This window comes from Primulina huaijiensis, chromosome 8 (assembly GCF_012295235.1).
Source record: "Primulina huaijiensis isolate GDHJ02 chromosome 8, ASM1229523v2, whole genome shotgun sequence".
Taxonomy (NCBI): domain Eukaryota; kingdom Viridiplantae; phylum Streptophyta; class Magnoliopsida; order Lamiales; family Gesneriaceae; genus Primulina; species Primulina huaijiensis.
Window position 1 is genome coordinate 6,861,631 of NC_133313.1, and position 20,534 is coordinate 6,882,164.

At 36.0% G+C, this 20,534-nt stretch overlaps 2 protein-coding genes across 2 annotated transcripts; one reads left to right on the forward strand and one right to left on the reverse strand.

Moving 5' to 3' along the window:
• The first annotated feature begins 6,299 nt into the window (after nucleotides 1-6,299).
• On the forward strand, nucleotides 6,300-8,318 carry LOC140983545 (uncharacterized). Its single transcript, XM_073450632.1, has 2 exons — nucleotides 6,300-7,001; nucleotides 7,955-8,318. Exons 1-2 carry the CDS (start codon nucleotides 6,614-6,616, stop codon nucleotides 7,969-7,971), a joined length of 405 nt encoding a protein of 134 aa, XP_073306733.1. The 5' UTR covers nucleotides 6,300-6,613; the 3' UTR covers nucleotides 7,972-8,318.
• Nucleotides 8,319-9,499: 1,181 nt separating this feature from the next.
• LOC140982211 (uncharacterized) lies at nucleotides 9,500-9,936 on the reverse strand. The gene has a single exon (XM_073448635.1). It carries the CDS (start codon nucleotides 9,768-9,770, stop codon nucleotides 9,561-9,563), a length of 210 nt encoding a protein of 69 aa, XP_073304736.1. The 5' UTR covers nucleotides 9,771-9,936; the 3' UTR covers nucleotides 9,500-9,560.
• Nucleotides 9,937-20,534: the final 10,598 nt, after the last annotated feature.

Below are 20,534 nucleotides of genomic sequence, written 5' to 3' on the forward strand. Positions count from 1 at the left end.
GCTCAGGCGCTGGAGAGGAAGACTTATTTCTTTGATCAGATGCATGCCAAAAAGCGAGCTCAAATCATAGCTCAGCTACGCACAAACTTTGATCCTACCAATCCAACTGCCTTCAATGACAAAGCAGTTTATGACCAGTTGGACTCGGATCTTATCACATTACAAATGAAGATAAAAAAACTAGGAAATGGGTCAAAAATTGTTTATTCCATCGATTTCCCAGAGCTCATCCTCAGAAGAGCAGGCTGAACCGTCAACTCATTAGTCAGAGTCATCCAAGGAAGCAGTTGCTGAAAAATCTGAGCAAGCAACCGATTCTTCTTCCAAGGATGCTCAACCATCCTCTTCTGGTCCTCCATCTCCTCCAGCAGGTCTTCAACTTTACACGTCATTAGCATATGTTGATGAAGTGATAAAATCAGTTGCCGATGACATCCAGTTGAATGTTTTAACTGAAGAAACAGTTGAAGATCAGAGCAAAAGTGAGCAAATAGCCTCGAAGGCTATTTTAGAAGAAATTCTAGAACCAGTTCAGTTGCCTGCCACGACTGAACAAATGGTCCAAGCTGAAGCTGACATGGTCCAGTTGCACTCTGAATCAACTGAAGAAGTGCCAACTGAAAAACCAACTGATGTGTCAGCAGATGAACCAACTAAAGAGCCTACCAGCTCAACTGCTGTTCAGTTTTCCACTCCTAATCAAGAACCTCAACATGAGGTAGCTGAAGAAATTGTTACAGAAGTGGCTACAGTTGTGACTGAATCAACAAATAGGACCTTGGTGATTTTTAATGAAGAAGACAAGAAGCAAGAACCAGAATCATCTGAAGCTCTGTCTCCCCAGATACCAATGGCTACTGATACTATGATAGAAGATATTCAGTCAAACCTTCACCACTTAATGTCATCCATTTATGATGTAAAGTCAACCCAATTGCTGCACACTCTAAAGATTGATTATTTCAAGAAGAATACTATGAAGAACCTACAGCAGGTTACAAATTATATCACTTCCTTATTTCTCCAACTAGATCAATTAAGAAAAGACCGAGTGACTATTCAAGCGCATTTCCAGACTCAAGACATGTTCAAAAATCGCATTGAGTTTTTGGAAACAGTCGTGGCAAAGAGAATGGATCTGATGCAAGAACATATTTTGAATGCTATATCCAATATCACCTCAGAAGTCCGTATATTAACCAGCAAAGTTGATGGGTTTGACAAAAAGGGGGAAGAGGAAGACAAACAACATGAGTAATCTTCTAAGAACAGGCCAAGTCAACCGACTGATCAAGGACCAGCTGATAAAAGAGCAAAGAAATGAAGAAGTCCTGAAACGTCCACTACTCGTTTTCTTAAAAAGTACTAATATTTTTTAAAAAAAAAAAAAAACCTTACTAATGCATCGGCCGAACACTCATACCAATATGTAAACTATTTTTGCACCATTTTTAAAATAAAACAACCAACTAGTAATTGAAAATCAAAGGAAATAGTCAAAACATGAAATCGTCAAACGTTTTACCAAACCTAAAAAGCAATAATTGAAAAGTATAGCTCATACTCTCACCTCTCAAAACCTCTCAAAAGCATAAATAAAAAGTCGTAAAATCTTTAACATAAATCATAAACGTAAATCATAAGTGCGGAAAAATAGAAGCGCTGGTCCTTGGGTTATGTGCACCTTTAGTCCAGTCAGTTCAACCATCAAGACCTCTAATAACATTATTATCGTAATCACCTGCATCAATCACACCTAGTGAGTCTAAAGACTCAGCACATCATATTCTTGATAACAACATAATACATATACAGATCACATGCACCAGTGAAAAATACCTGTACTTAAAATAACATTTTCATAATAATGCATAAACTTTAAACATAAACATTTTCATATTCATATTCATATCAACATATTCATATTCATATTCATATTCATCATAAACATTTTCATATTCATATTCGTGTTTGTTGAATTCAGATCGTGATTGTGACTCATATTCGTATCGAGCGATGGATCCATCTATAAAAAACCACAGTACTGGGCGACGGGAACATCAGCGACACTCTCATCCGTCAACTGAGCCTTGGCCAACGTATTAACATATTAACGTATTCGTATCCATGGAAACACGATCGACGGGCTCCCACTGGGACCTTAACCCTCACGATATCTCCAACATATCATCGTATTAGTCACAATCCCTTCACGTCCTTCAACATTTTGTATTTTCATCACTTAACAAAAACATGTATATAATATCATTTTTTCTTTTAAACCAAGCATGTAACATATCTTTTAAATGTCAGTATTAAATCATAAAAATCCATAAACATTTAAAAATCATAATTTAACATATAAAAATTCATAAAGATTTAAAATAATCATATTAGCATATAAAACAGCATTCAGGACACTGTCATGACGTTTACTAATTTTCGGGTGTAAAATTACCGTTTTGCCCCTAGACGTAAAATTTCACGTTTTTGACTTTTTCTTAATTTCATTGACTCTAACATGTCCCAAATAATTATTTATGCCTAAATTAAAATTCTCATAACTTTATTTAGCTTAAACAGTAGGTTTTTAATTATCCTTTAATTAATCATTTTTAATGCGTTTGAATCCCGATTAATTTCAAACTTTAATATAAAATTCTTAAATTCAAAACTAAGACTTTTTATATTATTTTAGCCTTCGTGAACCATGATTCGACCCCCATGAGCCGTTTTTCGATTTATTTTTCAAGAACGAAAACCCTAAGTACTCGAAGCAATTCCCTTGAGCCATTTTGATTTTTCATCGAGCCAAGCTTGAGCCACCCCGAGCCAAACTCTGACCAACCCCTCCAGCAACCCTCCTGGACCCATGGAAACAACAAACTTGACCCCTAGCTCGAAACCAAAGCTAAGCAACTAGGATATGCAATCAGCCGAGAGACCTACATGACATGGGCTCCTTGAACTCAAGCCTAGGACCTAGCATCGACCCAGCCCTCGAACCAGCCTCTTGTGCACCCACCTAGGATCCCAAGGAGTCACCCTATCCCAGACCTGATCCCCCTGGCCGAGCCTCTTACTCCCAGCCATGACCATCGACATGCTAGGACTCTCTCCCTGGCTCATACCAGACCCTAGCTAACCCTGTCCCGAAGCCGAGACCAAGCCAGCCACCATCCCATGAAATCGAGTCCTATATACACCATGACAGAATTTCGGTTCCAGCTTGATCGTTTCTTGATGTTCAGTGTTTTGTGTGAGTTCTTAGGACTCTAAACTCATGTAAAACAATGCTTGATCATCTTTTAATCATGGCAGAGTCTTGAAAAACATAAAAAATAATTTTGGAATAAAAAATCACAAGTTTATAACATGTATGCATATAGTTACGAAAATAACAACTTGTGTGCCATGTTTTCCTTCAAAATATGCTTAGATAAATACTATGGTGTGATAGATGTTTGAAGGAAAGAAATATGACGTGCCTTTGCGTGTTTCACGCACGATTATTCATTGACGATTGCGAATAACGGCGACGAATGACCTTGGCTTGTTTTTCTCTTGAAGGCTTCGAATTTTCTTTCAATCTCTCCTTGTGTGTGCCGTGATTGATTTGGGAGTGTTTGTATGGAATTAAGAGAGGAGGCGTGGGGTTGTAGGGTTTAATGGGGAGGGTTTGTATATTATATAGTTTAATTAATCACTAAACAAGCTTAGGCCCCTTAGTGGAGTTAATTAGGCTCATTAGTGTTTAATTAAAATATTAAAAATTATTTTGTTTAATAAAGTTTGTGAATTTAGTAGCCGGGTTGCCAATACGTTCGTATTTTTGTTGAAAAACCAACCCCGATAAAATTTATGTCCCGGCGTATAAAGTCACCTCAAACCCCCCTTATTTTAAAAAATAAGAAAAAGCATCAATCATATTTTAAATAATTAAAAAAAAATTATTTAATAATAACATTTTCTATTGTTCAGCCATCGGTCTCCGTTCCTCGATCGCAACTCGAATAACTCTTAAAAATACATTTTAATGCATGTAAGTAGAAAAACTACTAAAACATCATATAAACATGTCACATAATCTATTTAGCAATTAAAATTATTTAATTAGCCATTTTTTCATATTTTCTAGATTTGCACGCAGTTATATTACGTCGTCTTAATTTTGGACCTTACAAGTCCATTTTAGTTAGAAGATCGTCTTATTCTTCAGTTGAGAATTTTGGTAGATTCTTTGATTCAGATATTTTTTTATTCTTTGTACGAATCTGTACATTGAAAGAGTCTTCAATAAATCAGTTTAAGTTTGATCAGTTCATATATTCCATGTTTTGTCAAACACCTAAAAGTTTATTCTTTGTATGAATCTGTACATTGAAAGAGTCTTCAATAAATCAGTTTAAGTTTGATCAGTTCACATATTCTAGGTTTTGTCAAACACCTAAAAGAGAAAAATTGTTGTAAACTTAATTTCGGATTTTGACAAACTCAGCGTTAAAACATTAAACAACTGATCAAAAAAACTAAAGGTAACTGAACTAAAAGTTTCGTAACCGATAGTTGCCTGGACTGAAGATCAATATATAATCAAGGGCAACTGAACTGACTTAAGTCGTGTGGACAACTGAAAGATCAGTTGGAAACTGATTAGTTACACAACCATCAGTTTATCCTATCGGCTTAAAAGGATAAACTAAGTCATCGACTTTACACGTCATCAGTCAAGGAACGTAGCTATCAAACGACAAATGTACAAAAACAGACTACAAAATGTAGTGGGAACATCGCATTTCAGAAAAGCTACAGTGTACGATTGTCAGGAAGATGTTGACGTGGCTATCAACGGATATAAAGATTCAAAATGCATTCATTGTTACAGTTGGAAGCAAAGCCTATAAATAGGTGAGAAGATCAACTGAAAAAGGGTTACCGAATTACCTACCAAGTTATCCATCTTCAAGCTTAAACAAATTCTTTCAATATCACTCTCAAAAAACTCACGTTTATCATACACATCTATAGCTTTTAGGCTATATATTTGAGTTAAAACACAAAACACTTACTGTAGTAGTATTTGATCATTCAAGATCAGTTGTGCTAAGAAATCACACATCAGTTGAGTACTGATAAATCGTATTGATACTAAGAGTTTCAGTCTTGACAGTGTTAAGTCCAAACTGAAGTGGGTTTGTACAAATCTTTGTATAGATCAAACTCTTTTAGTGAATATCCTATCTTCAAGATAGAAGGGGTGACGTAGGAGTATTTGAAATCTCCGAACATCCACAAAATCATGCGTTCTCTATTATCTTTTATATTCTATCTGTCTTTTGGTTATTTCTGCACTTATATTAAGTTAACCGATTGATATTGACAACAAGATTCATGAACTCAGTTTTTCCTAAACTGATTCGATCTTAGAAGAAGAGAGAAAATTGTAGAGTGTTTATTCAACCTCTTCTTCTAAACACCCTTTTCTCACCCAACTGATCCTAACAAATCACATAGTATATCTTCACCCGTAGGCAAACGGTGAATCTCCGACTACAATGTATTGTCTCCTGCGTATTTCGAAACTACATCCAACCTCGCCACCTGATGACTCTCAATAGAGAGTCGGTAAACTAATCAAAGTACATGCTAGTACACAGAGCTTCTATGTTGTCTCGGGTTTAAAGACTAGTGATTTACAACCATAACTGCTGACTATTTCACTTGATAAGTGATAACCACTTGGACAGTCCGATGGAGGGTTGTCCGGTGCATCATCATATGATCATTCATCTGTATAAATGAACATCTTCATGCTCTTATCATTGAAACATGTCGTTTACATCACAGATGCCAGTCTCAAGCATAAACGATCTTTATTTTTATTTTAGGCGTTTGATTCAAATATGAACCTGTTTAGAATTTATTGCATATTTTCTAATGTGTTTCATGATCTTACGTTGCAAGACATACTTCATGATACTTATAGTATATTTTAGTATTTTATCTATATAGCTTGTATGCATATGTAGATAAAGTAAATGTAATAATTATATAAAACCGTAAAATATTAATAAATAAAAAATTATTTTTTATATAAGAATCAATAAAATTGAAGCTATAAATTTATTCGTTGGATACATACTCAAAAAAAATACACAATAGTCTCATCTGTTATAATTAAGTGCATAACGTAGGTTCCCAATTTTTTTTTTCAAAAGCAACGGATTTTAAAAGTCAACAAAACTTTAACGTGGAAGAAAACGAACAGTGACCATTGGGAAAAATAATAATAACACAAAAAGTTATTATAATTATTTTTATATAAAAAAATCTGCCATTGAAGAACCCCAGCTTGTTCTTACATCGCAGATCAATCCACCCTCTGCGTATTTTGTGATCATTTTATCATATCATGCCTCTCTTGATGATCTCCCAGTTGTAGTCGGAAAAAGAGAGCACAAATTTCTCATTAATATCATTAATCTTATCCGTTTCATAATACCCAAGTTTATCCATTTACCTCGATTTTCGCACTAATTTCCCACCTCAAATCAGCATATTTTGATAATTAAAATCTACAAAATCAATCCTTTTGAAAGAATAAGCTGCGACTATGAGGAGAGGGAACCCGCAAACTCAAACAGATCACAATTCCAAGATTCTCTATGAGTTGTCATCTTTAGTTATGAATATTATGCGATCCCCGCCGTCGCCTGTGGGTTTTTCGGATCAAACCCCGGCGATCCATCACCGGAGGAGGGCGGCGACGTCTCTTGAGCAGATAACTCCTGCTGGATTTGCCTCTTTGCTTCTTGGGATTTCTTTGGCTCTGATGCTGTGCGGATCGGTCACTTTTTTCATTGGATTCATGTTGATGCCTTGGATAATTGGCTTAGTGATGTTTCTCTACTTTGTCGGGATTGTTTCGAGTATTTCGATGATTGGTAGAGCAATTTTATGTAACAATTCTGGCCCCTCTTCTCCGTCGAAAGATGTCCCTTGTAAGAATAATTTTCTTGTTGATATTTTTTGTAAGTAATTTCATTTGAGATTTCTTCGTGATTACTGATTCTGTTTTTGGCTTTTTCTTTCAATAATTGGGAAGGAACTCGCGTCAATAATATGTGTTAAGAACGGAGACGTCGCAACTTTAATAACATACTTTTTGTGGGGGTTGTTGGGATTTGTTTTTTGCTTTCTTGTTGTTTCTTTTAGCGAAATTGGATTTGGTGATTCTGATGGTAAATCAACGGGATTGGGTTGGTTTGATTGTTTTCGACATTCTTTGGAGGCATAAGTTTACCTTTTTGCGGGACTTTTTGGCAATATTATTTTGTCTTCCCGGGAACAAATTTTTAGCTTCGAGTCGGATGGTGATGAATTGAAGAAGGTCCGTTTTAGGAATAGTGCTAGCTCAGGCATTTCATTTGCAGTTCCCTTGTAACTTTTAAACAATTGATTTGAATGTTGAAATATGAAATAAATGTTTGATAATTCCAGTGACAAAAAAGTCTGTATCCCTTAAAAGAAACATCCTCCAGAATGTATTCGACCTAGTTAGACCCCGAATAAGTTGCAGGAATAGAGGTTCCATACTTCCAGTCAGGGAAAAAAACTTACTGAACGGCGCATATCACATTTGTTGACAGGAAGCCAGGAGATCGTAGGCTGTGTATAAGGATCTTTACATTCATTGTTTTTGCATGGTCGGAAAGGGCCTTTCTTGATCTTTTCACATTGCTTGCTTCTGTTGCGGGAAACTAATCCATGCCTGCATTATTTACTGAGCATCAGAGTCGGAATATCATCACCTCAAGTTGTAGGAAGCGTTGACATTTGGATAATCGTACATAAGATCAAGAACTTCTACAACTGCTCTAAGTTGTCACTGTAGTTTGTGTTACAATGATGTTTGAACACGGTGAGATAACTGATTATTTTTACCTTGTTGCAGCATGGAAGCTTTTGTGAGGACTCGTATAGCTGGATAATAACATACTTGTGGCGTGGGGGGCGCAATTTAGCAACGACATTCGCATTGTATGATTCGAATTTACGGTTCCGGGAGCAGCAGAACTCTGTGGATATTCTTCTCTATATATATGATATAGATTGTTTTGAAGACTGAAATGGTGCTTGGGCTCATCTTCTTATTCTATATTATCCAGCTCGTGTTCTCCAGAGCTGGGATGTCAATGTATTTTGTAACTCTTTGGTTTTTCATAGCAGCAAAACCGAACTGTATAATTTCTCGTTTCTAAGACCGATGTCTTCCATTGGGAACTACCCATGTTATGATCAACTTAGTTTTAAAATAACACTACAGTTTTAGAAAATGTTTGATCAGGTTATTGGGTTAATTCTCTCCTTCCTGGCAGAGATATTATCTGCCATGCCGTTGATGTTGTCAGAGGTTACTAAAAGCACAATGAAACCAATCTTTTTCTTTTTTTTAATAAAAAAAATTCAATTGACCGAATTCTGGTGGCTAATTTTGGGGATTTCTTTATATTTATTCTAATGGTGATATGCATTAAATTTCGAAAGTATTTGAAATCTTTGCATATTAAGTCAGAATATAGTATAAAACAATATAAATAATGACTTCTTTTATTTTCCGAAGTTAAAAATCAGAGACAGCAAATGCAAAACATTCAATTTAGGTAAAAATTTGTGTGAAACGGTCTTACGGGTCGTATTTTGTGAGACAGATTTTTTATTTGGCTCATCCATGAAAAAATATTATTTTTTATGTTAAGAGTATTACTTTTTATTGTGAATATCGGTAAGGTTGACTCGTCTCACAGATAAAGATTCGTGAGACCGTCTCACAAGAGACCTGCTCATCAATCTAATAAATCAGAAATAGAATTTTTTTTAAAAAAAGTGAAATATAAAAAAAAAACACCATATACAAATCAAAACTAGAATTACATCGATCACAGAAGAGGAGTCATCACCGGTGTAAACGTGAACATGAGGTAGATGATGATGTGAAATTTGTAAAATAACCTTTACCAACATTTTTTTTTTAAAGAAAACAACTTTATAAATGCATTCGAGGAGGTAATTTTTTTAAAAATAAATAATCGATCAAGATTTAAAAAAAATCTTATATTTTAATCGTGTGATTAAGTTAAGTAAGTATAGGCGTATAGCGAGGAATATATTAGAGCTAATATATTTATTTATCGGTAATATATATTATTAGCAGTTCGTGTCACGTGAATAGACTTTAACCTTATTAATTAATGTGAAATGAACTCATCGGAGCCTCGTAAGAACTAATTTTGGGCTGAAACGATTGGGCCTAGAATTTTGGGCTGGATCAGCAAAGGAAATTCAAGGCCCACCCCCTCCGAAAATTTATATTCACTCTCTTCTTGACCAGATACTATCATAATTATATGAAACCCAACTTAAAAGACTTTGAATATAATATTATTATTATTTTAAAAAAAAGATACGACAAAATATTTGCAAAAGATAGACAATAAAATGAAAGACGAAATATTATCCCCTTTTATTATTATTATTATTATTATTATTAATTTTAGAATTTAGCCAAGGTACAAATGAATTTTAATGCCCAGCACAAAAACACAAACGAGAGCAAAATAAAACAAGGCGTGAACCACGACGGCGGCGCCACTAGTCTGGAGGTTCCCGAACTCCACCCATCGGCGGTGTCCTGGAATCTGGAAAAGTAGCCCTGGCGATAGCAAAACGAACAGCATCACGGGCACAAAGACTGATCCCCAATCCGCCATTCAGTCAACGATAATAATAACAATAATTCTATAAATTTGATTTTAATTTGGAAAGTGAAATTGTGGGACTTTGGGAGACGATGAATAGACCTGAAAATTAATTGGGGAAGGAAAAGTGGGGCTGAAGGGATTGGATCAACTTAATACTGTCCAACCATTCCTTATTTTTGTCATTACGTGTGAAATTATATTTTCTTAATTGGAATATTATCAGAAATTCAAAAGGAAGGTATGCAATAATGAAGACGGCCAATTAATATTATTTTTATTTTTTTTAAAGCGAGTAATAATTAGAAATGCATGGCGTAATTAATAAAGAATTTAATTTACATATAAAAATCAACTAGACCATATGGAAGTATTATTAAAGTTTAATTTACTTAGAAAAGAGAAGGAAAATGAAGAGTATATCAAATGGTCTACATACACCTTAACTTTTACTCATTATTATTATTATTATTATTATTATCATAATCAATTATTATTCTTTAAATGGACATGATTATCATCAAATAATTTTAAACTACATCTACTTCACGTGTTCATGTTTTGAATGTATTAGGATAAAAAATAATAGTTTTGAATGAGCAAAACTTAAACTGTCTTAAGAGTTCAAGTTAATATTCCAACCAAACTGAGTAAAATGAACTACTATAATATTAAGTGCGGAAACAACTCAAAGTACTGAATGAATAAGACATACGTAAGTTTAACATATCAGTTCGAGTAAATGAACGAATAAAACAAGTGATGACAAATAGGACATTGACATGATCGGTTAGGGGGATCATCGTTGAGCTACAATAGTTGGGTTCTTGAAATAATGAACACCAATAAATTAAATCGAGTTTAGTGTTCAAACCAAGCGGAAGACACTCGAAATAATCCTTCGTAGAAACCAATTAAATATTTTGTAAAGCATTTAAAATATATGCAAGTTGAATGAGTAAAAATATTTTAGTTGAAGCATTTTATCAAACACTTTGTATGCAATATTTTGGTATTTGAAGAACACAAAAATGCTTCGACAATGCATCTTTAAAACTATGAAAATGATAAGTAAATACTATAAACAAATAGACTTGAATTTGTTTATTGAATTTGTTTATGGATGTTCGGAGACTTCAAATACTCCTACGTCACCCCTTCTTCCCCCTGGGAAGAATCCACTAGAAGACTTTGATTTATACAACAATGTACAAACCCACTCAGTTTAGATCTTACACTAATGCCTAACTGAACTCCTAGCACTCAAGATTGTAGGCAGCACCTCACAATCGGAATATCGTTTAATATCTCATATGCAAAGACTACAAACACAATGTTTTACGTCTTTATGTAAAGACTCACTCAACTAATATTTGAAGTTCAACTCTCTTGTATATGTGTGAGTGATTGTGTGTGAGAAATTTATCTTTTATAGTGTACATCTCAAATGTATCCTCACACAAGGGCTTATGCTCTCAACTAGCTGATTTCTTCATGCTAACTGCCCATGCTTTGAAATCCTCTTCAAAAGCTCTTGTTTGAACTTCAAGATGTTGTATTTATAAGCCCCAACAATGATATATACGTTAGACACAAGAATATGTGTAACGTACCATACTTTTAACTACTTTAAAATTTGCGAAAAATAAAAATTTCTTAATTAAATAGAAACATTCAAATTGCGATCATGCATAAACTGTTCAACAAAAATATTTGCAACAAAAAGATCACAATCAAAGTTTGCTAAAGGAGAAATACATGTTTAAACATCGTAAACTATAATGTGAAATCAGAATATTAAAATCGTCATGCAATAAAATCTTAAAACATGGACGGTCATCAGGTTTAGCTTCCTGCACAGTCCAAGACGGCTCACTAGTCCCCACCCCTAGTCTCCTCAACATCTTCCTCGCTTGCATCGATCAAGTCTAGTGAGTCTAAAGACTCAACATGTATAAACTGGAAATAACAAGTACTACGTAATAAAATCACATGCATCTTTAAAATAGAGTGTACATAATTGAAACTTGAACATTGCATACATAAGCTTGGACATACATACATAACATAGACGTGCCATCATCGTAAAACTTTTCATAAACATGCTTGCATCATACATACTTGAGCATACATAACATAATTTTGAATAGAGATATGTTTCAAAGCAAGTGACCCATACATAAAAGTGTCTGATCAGACTAAACCACAGTACTGGGCTGGCAAGAAAAGTCCACTACCACATACATGAGATCCTCGTTCATGCTTTAACGGGTGGACTGATCCCTAGTCATGCTTTACTGCTTTCCAATCCTGATCTAAACCTGGTCATGCTTTACTAGGGTGGGGAGGTCCTCGGCCACGTTCACCGACTTCCAAACCCATTCATAATTTGGTCACAAGACATTTAGCATACCTCAAAAACTTAAAAGTATTTTCTTTTGCACGTCGAACATACTTACTTGACGTTGAGGGATTAGTTGGATCTCGCTTGGGGCCACTGCTGCACATACTAACACGAGTTCGAATACCTATCTTGCATAACTTAGACGTATAGTCATGCTCACACCCAAAAATGACAAAATGTTATAAATCTCTCGGGACTTGACCTCGTTTAATCATCGTATTAAATCATACATCAAACCCTAAAACAATCCCTAAAAAAAAAATTTTTTTTTAAGGGAAAGGTCCGTGTCGGGGTCCGTGTAGGTGCTGGAAATTCACATTTTGAAGGAAAAACTGCACTGACCCCATGCCAGGGTCCGGCTACGGGTCCGTGTAGGTGCTGGAAACGCGAACTAACGGGAATCACTACACCTAAGGCTTATTCCTCCTAACTCGATCGTACGGACCATGAACAAATGCCTCGAGTCCCATCTAGGATGCTATGACACTTAATAAAACTCCAACAAACACCCCAAAACAACTACGCATCAAAAATGACGCAACCCAATCCGTGAACACGACATTTGACACCAAATCAATTCCTACGACTTCTAATTCAACCAAGTGCCTAACGACACGAAACGAAACACCAACAATCACGTAACTTCTCTGTAGAATCATTTGCAATCAGGGGCACAAAGGGACAACCCCGGTCAAACTTCTAGACAAATTTAGCAACAGATGCATCCCTTGGCGGAGACTCATAAACTCTCTCTTCAATCTCGAGCGGACATCGGCAGTGAAGTACTTCTCATATAATACCCTCTTGAAGCCCTCCCAAGTCAATGTCGCAAGTTCCACTCCTCGCTCCGCTCCCTCCCACCAAAAGGAAGCGTCGTCCTTCAGCAAATAAATAGTACAACGAACCCGGTCAGCGTCCGTCATATCCATATACCTAAAATCACCTCTAAATACCTAATCCATCCCTCAACAATGAATGGATCAGTGGTGCCAGAAAAGTCCTCGGGGTCCATCTTCCTTAACCTCTCATAAACTAACTCTGGTCGAACCCTCGTAGTATTACCAACATGCTGCTCTAGTAATCGAGCCATACCAGCTGGCACACGGGCACTAGCATCCTGATTAGGAGGAGACAATGGAATCTCCTCCTCCCGCCTATCCTCAATATCTCTGCAAAGAACTCATTTAGGAGGCATGTTTGTACAAGTCGTCCAACCCAACAGATAACCACCAAGCAGTTTTAAAATAAAATACATCTAACATTTATTTTTGACAATCATATAAACAAGTAAATCTAGGCAATAAAAAACTGCATATATATATAAAAATTTAAAGCATTAAAACTCACAAGCTTGAGGCGTGACTTCTCGAGCTCCTTGGAAACAGCAGTAGGCATAATCCTTTTCAAGAACCACCGCTCTGATACCAATTGAAACGTCACTACTTCTAAATTCATTTAATTTACACTAGTTTTGCCTAAACCATGCATAATTAATTTATAATATATAAACTAGCATAAATAATCAATAAATGAATTCTATAATATCCAAAACCATTCATGCGGAATAAGTAAATAAAGCAATAAAAGACTAAATTCAGCTCAATAAATTCTAGCATCTTAAAAGTCTATAAATAAAAGCGATAATCCATAAAATCATCAAAAGTATTTAACAAAAGTCTTTAAGAAATATTCGGAGCCACTCGTTTCTAGTATCGCACGCCCGAAACCACTCATTTTCTTGCATAACATAGACGTATAGTCATACTCACACCCAAAAATGACAAAATGTTATAAATCTCTCGGGACTTGACCTCGTTTAATCATCGTACTAAATCATACATCAAACCCCAAAACAATCCCTAAAAAAAAAAATATTTTAAGGGAAGGGTCCGTGTCGGGGTCCGTGTAGGTGCTGGAAACGCGAACTAACGGGAATCACTACACCTAAGGCTTATTCCTCCTAACTCGATCGTACGGACCATGAACAAATGCCTCGAGTCCCATCCTAGGATGCTATGACACTTAATAAAACTCCAACAAACACCCCAAAACAACTACGCATCACAAACGACGCAACCCAATATGTGAACACGACATTTGACACCAAATCAATTCATACGACTTCTAATTCAACCAAGTGCCTAACGACACGAAACGAAACACCAACAATCACGTAACTTCTCTGTAGAATCATTTGCAATCAGGGGCACAAAGTGACAGCCCCGGTCAAACTTTTGGACAAATTTAGCAACAGATGCATCCTTTGGTGGAGACTCATAAACTCTCTCTTCAATCTCGAGCGGACATCGGCAGTGAAGTACTTCTCATATAATACCCTCTTGAAGCCCTCCCAAGTCAATGTCGCAAGTTCCACTCCTCGCTCCGCTCCCTCCCACCATAAGGAAGCGTCGTCCTTCAGCAAATAAATAGTACAACGAACCCGATCAGCGTCCGCCATATCCATATACCTAAAAATCACTTATAAATATCTAATCCATCCCTCAACAACGAATGGATCAGTGGTGCCAGAAAAGCCCTCGGGGTCCATCTTCCTTAACCTCTCATAAACTGACTCTGGTCAAACCCTCGTAGTATTACCAACATGCTGCTCTAGTAATCGAGCCATACCAGCTGGAACACGGGCACTAGCATCCTGATTAGGAGGAGGCTATGGAATCTTCTCCTCCCGCCTATCCTCAATATCTCTGAAAAGAACTCATTTAGGAGGCATGTTTGTACAAGTCATCCAACCCAACAGATAACCACCAAGCAGTTTTAAAATAAAATACATCTAACATTTATTTTTGACAGTCATATAAACAAGTAAATCTAGGCAATAAAAAACTGCATATATATATATAAAAAATTTAAAGCATTAAAACTCACAAGCTTGAGGCGTGACTTCTCGAGCTCCCTGGAAACAGCAGTAGGCATAATCTTTTTCAAGAACCACCGCCCTGATACCAATTGAAACGTCACTACTTCTAAATTCATTTAATTTACACTAGTTTTGCCTAAACCATGCATAATTAATTTATAATATATAAACTAGCATAAATAATCAATAAATGAATTCTATAATATCCAAAACCATTCATGCGGAATAAGTAAATAAATCAATAAAAGTCTAAATTCAGCTCAATAAATTCTAGCATCTTAAAAGTCTATAAATAAAAGCGATAATCCATAAAATCATCAAAAGTATTTAACAAAAGTCTTTAAGAAATATTTGGAGTCACTCGTTTCTAGAATCGCACGCCTGAAACTACTCATTTTCTAGCAAAAATTCGTTACCAGTTAAATTCGTCCCTTACTATAAACAGATTGCCGCTTTCCTAATTTGGACTTACTAAAGATAGAGTTTCTATTTATAACTTTCACAAAGTAGAAACTTTATCAAAATCGTCTCCGGTTCTCTCGCCTTTGCCATACCTCGCGTATTCGACTACAGAAAGTTCACATTCATAACATTCGATTAAATAACCATTAAACTATACAAACACTTAAAACATACTTTTAAACCACATATTTAAATAAATTTCAAATAATTTTCATGCATGCATGTTGTTAGTGTGTTCGAGTTTTCAAGCGTTACAGTTATCCTCTAGGTCGGTATTCCCGTCATATTCTTGAAACCAAGGTGGTTTATAATTCATCGGCAAGGATTCCTCCACAAAATATAATGAGAAAGGTCTACCCCTCTTTGAGGATTGGAGTCGCCCTACCTCATCCTTCATCCACCTGACCTATTCTCTCAACTCCTCCATATGCGTCATCAAATCGAGATCCATTTCTACCATCGCTCGAGAAACAACCTCCTCTCAGTGCATATCTTCGTACCCCTCGCAAATTCTCTCCTTCAGCTTCTCCTTCGACAACTCTTCTTTAGGGCATGTCTGCTTTCTTTCCTGCTGAATCTTTTCCTCAATGACCTACTTCACGACTTTCTTGATCATCCATGTTAGATGATCTAAAGTTAAATCTCCAAAGCTAGGTCCTGTTCCTCTCCGATTCCCTGCATTGGAGGTCTCTTCTCGGTGGTTTTTGTTGATTGTTTTGTGAGTGAAAACCATATCTACATCTTAGATCTGGTTACCAAAGACGGTGCCAATTATTATGCTTGAAAAATGGGTAGATCTAGTGCTAGCTGAATTCTTGTGATGGGAGCCTTTGTCTCTTCAAAGATGTTGCCCGAGGTAAGATGACTAAGCTGGAAAAGATAGATCCTGACAACAAAGCCTTTTTCTCTTCACATCGTTTTTTCATATTCTCAGGGCGCACATTATTTTTGACTCTTCTCGGAGAACGAGTAATTATGATTGAGATAAAATACATGGCATAGTCAACACAAAGTAGTGACATTTCTTTCATAAAACTATTTTATTGTTGAAAATCCTTACCCGAGACACCTACATTGAAAGTTAACTAGCATGCAACAATAAACTTAATAAATCATTAGAGATTTAACATAAAGTGCGAAACCTAGTAAACCATTATAAAATCATAACCCAATATCTCCGCTATCTCAGCGGTAAAACTTGGAAGAAACTTTCCTAAAGACACCTGATCTCTACTGGCCACCATCAGCTCATCTTAGCCCGTCCAACGGGAGACCTGCCCCATGGAATAGGGTGTCCAATATGAAAAAAGAACGTGAGCAACATATCACGTAGTATGTACAGTATGGGTATACAAACTTATAAGCGCATGAATGAACCATTAACTAGTGATCAAGGATCAACATCGATCCAGTTGATTCCTCACACACTCATCAATTATCTTTGATGCATGATGTCCAAGGTTATTGTGGGGCTCCGGGTCCGATATCTAATACTAATAATTATAATTGTAACAAACCAAATGATCGAGTAAAATACATAATTTGTGGTTCACAAATCCAGATAAACATCGTCAAAATATTTTAATTGTCTCAAATGTTTGAAATATAATTTTCAACATGCCAAAATAAAGAAATCCCAACATCATAAAATAGCTCCTAAGACCCGAGAATCCCACTCTAACTCGTATCTCCTCGCCTTGAGCTGGACTCTGGCATCCCAAGCCTCGCCTCACCTACCGTCAAGCACATGAAAAGAAGAGGTACCGGACATGCCGGTGAGTATAAACCCAGTATGATACAATCAATAACATATGAGAATTAAAGTGACAAATATTTCATATTAAATTCATAAAGATGCAATATAATGCAATGCATGATCAGAAGCTGTGGGCTATCAATAAATCTCAAGATCAAGTGAATCATCTGGTCATAGGGTACCCAAGGAAAGAGAATCCCCCAGCAACATCCACCGACTCATCCGCTCGAGGTGGGGTGCTGTGTTCTACAATCCCAGGACTATGGTGCGCATATAGAGAGTGTTCAGGCCATAGCAGCGACCTCCGCATACACTATGCCAACTCAACTATAGCCCCATACGTCCAACAAATCAATAAATCAAGGCGACCTCCGCCATATCAAATCTGAATCAACAAGTGGCTCAATATGCAATGTAATGATGCAAATCAATATCATCATTTCGATATTATAATAAATCCATCTCAAGGCCACAATCATCATCAAATCACAAGTAATTCATCGATCCATAGAATTTTCAATTTAAAATAAAATTGATACTTTTACTCGTATGTTACCGACCGTAACATACCTTTCAAATATTACCAAAAGAAGATCGAAATGAGTAGGTGAGAAGTCTTGAAACTTCGAATTCTACTATAACTCAAGAACTTTGATCATCTATCAAAACAGAGTAGTTTCTGTTCAAAATTCATAATTAATTCAATACTGCTTCGAATCAAGATCCGTAAATGTCTTAACCGCAATATGCCATAAAAACATTTATTGAATCATTTTATCAAACACATGACATGCGTGCTAAAGAGTTAACTCATTTACTTTGTCATTGGCTTCAATTCCATTTTAAACTTCAAACCAACACAATTTCAACATCTCCAACATCTCAATATCTCAAATATCAACTCAAATATCAATTCTAAACTTCAACCCATTTCCAAACTTGAATAAAATATAACATACTTACACCATCTTGAAGATCTTGAAGAGAGGATCGTAAATCTAACTTCATTTCATAATTTCCTTGAATAATTCTCCCATAGATTGAAGAAATGTAGAAAATGGAAGGAAGGAGGGTTTCGTTGGAAGAGAAAGAAGAAAAATGAGGAAAATTATGATACCATTCGATTTTTATGCCTTCCCAACACCAAAACACGTTTTTTGTACAAGTGCTGGGCGCCATGGCACGTGTTTTCGCGCAGCCGCGCGCCCCTTACTGCCCAAACACCAAAATTTCAGCAACCGGCGCGCTAGGGCGCCGGATCCTGCACGATAGCGCGCGAAATTCTGCCCAAAACGTATTTTTAACTTCAGAATTTGTGAAAGTGGTAAACTACAAAGTTGTAGCCCTATGTCTTGGCTTGCATCTCCAATTAGCCTCATGTCATTTGGAGGTCTGAATAAAAAGTTATGCTCAATCTCCCAACATGTGTCATTGTAGGAACGACGATACGCATGACACACTTCGGGGCGCTTTTGGCTCATCTTCCCTAATGATTTGACCAAAACTCAAAATAAAAAAGTTATAGCCTTATGTCTTATCTTTCTAATAAAAGTGGCCTCACTTCAATTGGATCAATATACAAAACATTATGCTAAAAACCACAACTACTGCCACATTTTTCATACCGTTTCTGCACTTCCATTACCTATTTAGCTCAAATTCAACCTTTGATTCTACCAATCCATTATCTATTCCATTCTATAACATTCATTACCATTCATACCATAACGTAAAGCCATAAACCATCACAACTACTCCCACAATTTTATTTTTTTCAAAATTCGGGCATTACAGTTATATTATCGCACACTCTTTTGTAGATCTAGTTGGCGCCTCACGATACCCAATCGTACAAGAAATAGCGCTAAGAGACCCTACTCAAAATATCTTTCTCAAAGTATACAAGGCTCGACATGATATGAATATGGAACATAAAACATAACATATAAACATGCAATCAAATGACAAGTAAAATGCAACACATAAGAATGCATACTCTCTTGGATATCTCATTTAGTACCTACGCATCTCTACAACTAGTATGAGGTCTATTGAATGTCTACTCACCGAACCTAGACATTAAAACACAAAAACGGTATTATTCTCTATAACATGATGTATTTATTATCTCTCAATTATAACTAAGGTCCTCGCATCATACCTTTGTCTGACAACAATCTTTTACGGATGATAGATTCGAAACTTTGTCCTCGAGTTTTCTCCTACTCCACGAGCTTTGCGCAACTCCTATGAACTTATGGAATAACTAGAAAATCCTAGAATATACTGGAACTCGATAGAGAAACTTATACTTGGTGTGAAAAATCTGAAAATCTGGATGCCTATTCATAGGCCGAGTTCGGAAGCTCGAAACTCCAGTTCGAATGTGTCATCTCCGACTTGACACCTCGACGTTCGTAAACTCCGATCCATTCTTCGGATGCTTCGAACTCCTTTGTGTTGATGCTCATTAGATATGATACACCGGAAGGTCTGATCACCGGTTCGGAAGTTTCGGTCTAGATTCGGACGTTTCGAACACCCTTCTGAAGTTTTAATTTGATTCGGTGGTTCAGAACTAGCTGCTGAGAAAACACTGCAATTTTCCTAAGTAATGGTACCTTAATTCATGTTTATCGATAACAGAAATGGAGTCATCACATGTTAACTATCAATACTGATTCTATAATCGATTTTTAAAGAATGTACTCGCACTATGATGCGTCATGTGAATCTCAATGGATATCCCAACGACACAATAAATCTATTTAAAAAAAAAATTAATATTAATTTTGAACTCAGACATCTTAAATTATGTGTAAATATCCTGATATAAACATAAAACTATGAATCACATGACCCCATTTAAACTCAATCAGTGTTACGATCATTTTAAGTAACAACCTGGAAATTAATCAAAAGTAGCAATCATAGCAGCAAGTGGACTCGGTCAGGAATTGGTCACGCACACAATATCTTTATTGAATTCTTATTACACACGCACTATTGATCTGAAGTTTTTAATGCTCAAGTCTAAACACGTGGGCAAGGTAAATAATTTAATACTATGGTGAATTGGTGATAAATAATATAATAGTGTGTCATAACAAGTTGGGATAATTTAGAAATATTTCAAATTCATATATTTCAAATGTATTTTTGTCGTTCAGAGAAATAACACCATAAACTTCAAATCTACTTTTTTCATATTTATATAGTATTTCACGTTGATTAGAATGCATTTCAAGTTCATCCAATAATGATATCATTTGAAAT

Bases quoted from the DNA above. Each gene is read 5' to 3' on its own strand.
- LOC140983545 (XM_073450632.1), top strand. From the start codon at position 6,614: ATGAGGAGAGGGAACCCGCAAACTCAAACAGATCACAATTCCAAGATT.
- LOC140982211 (XM_073448635.1), bottom strand. From the start codon at position 9,770: ATGGCGGATTGGGGATCAGTCTTTGTGCCCGTGATGCTGTTCGTTTTG.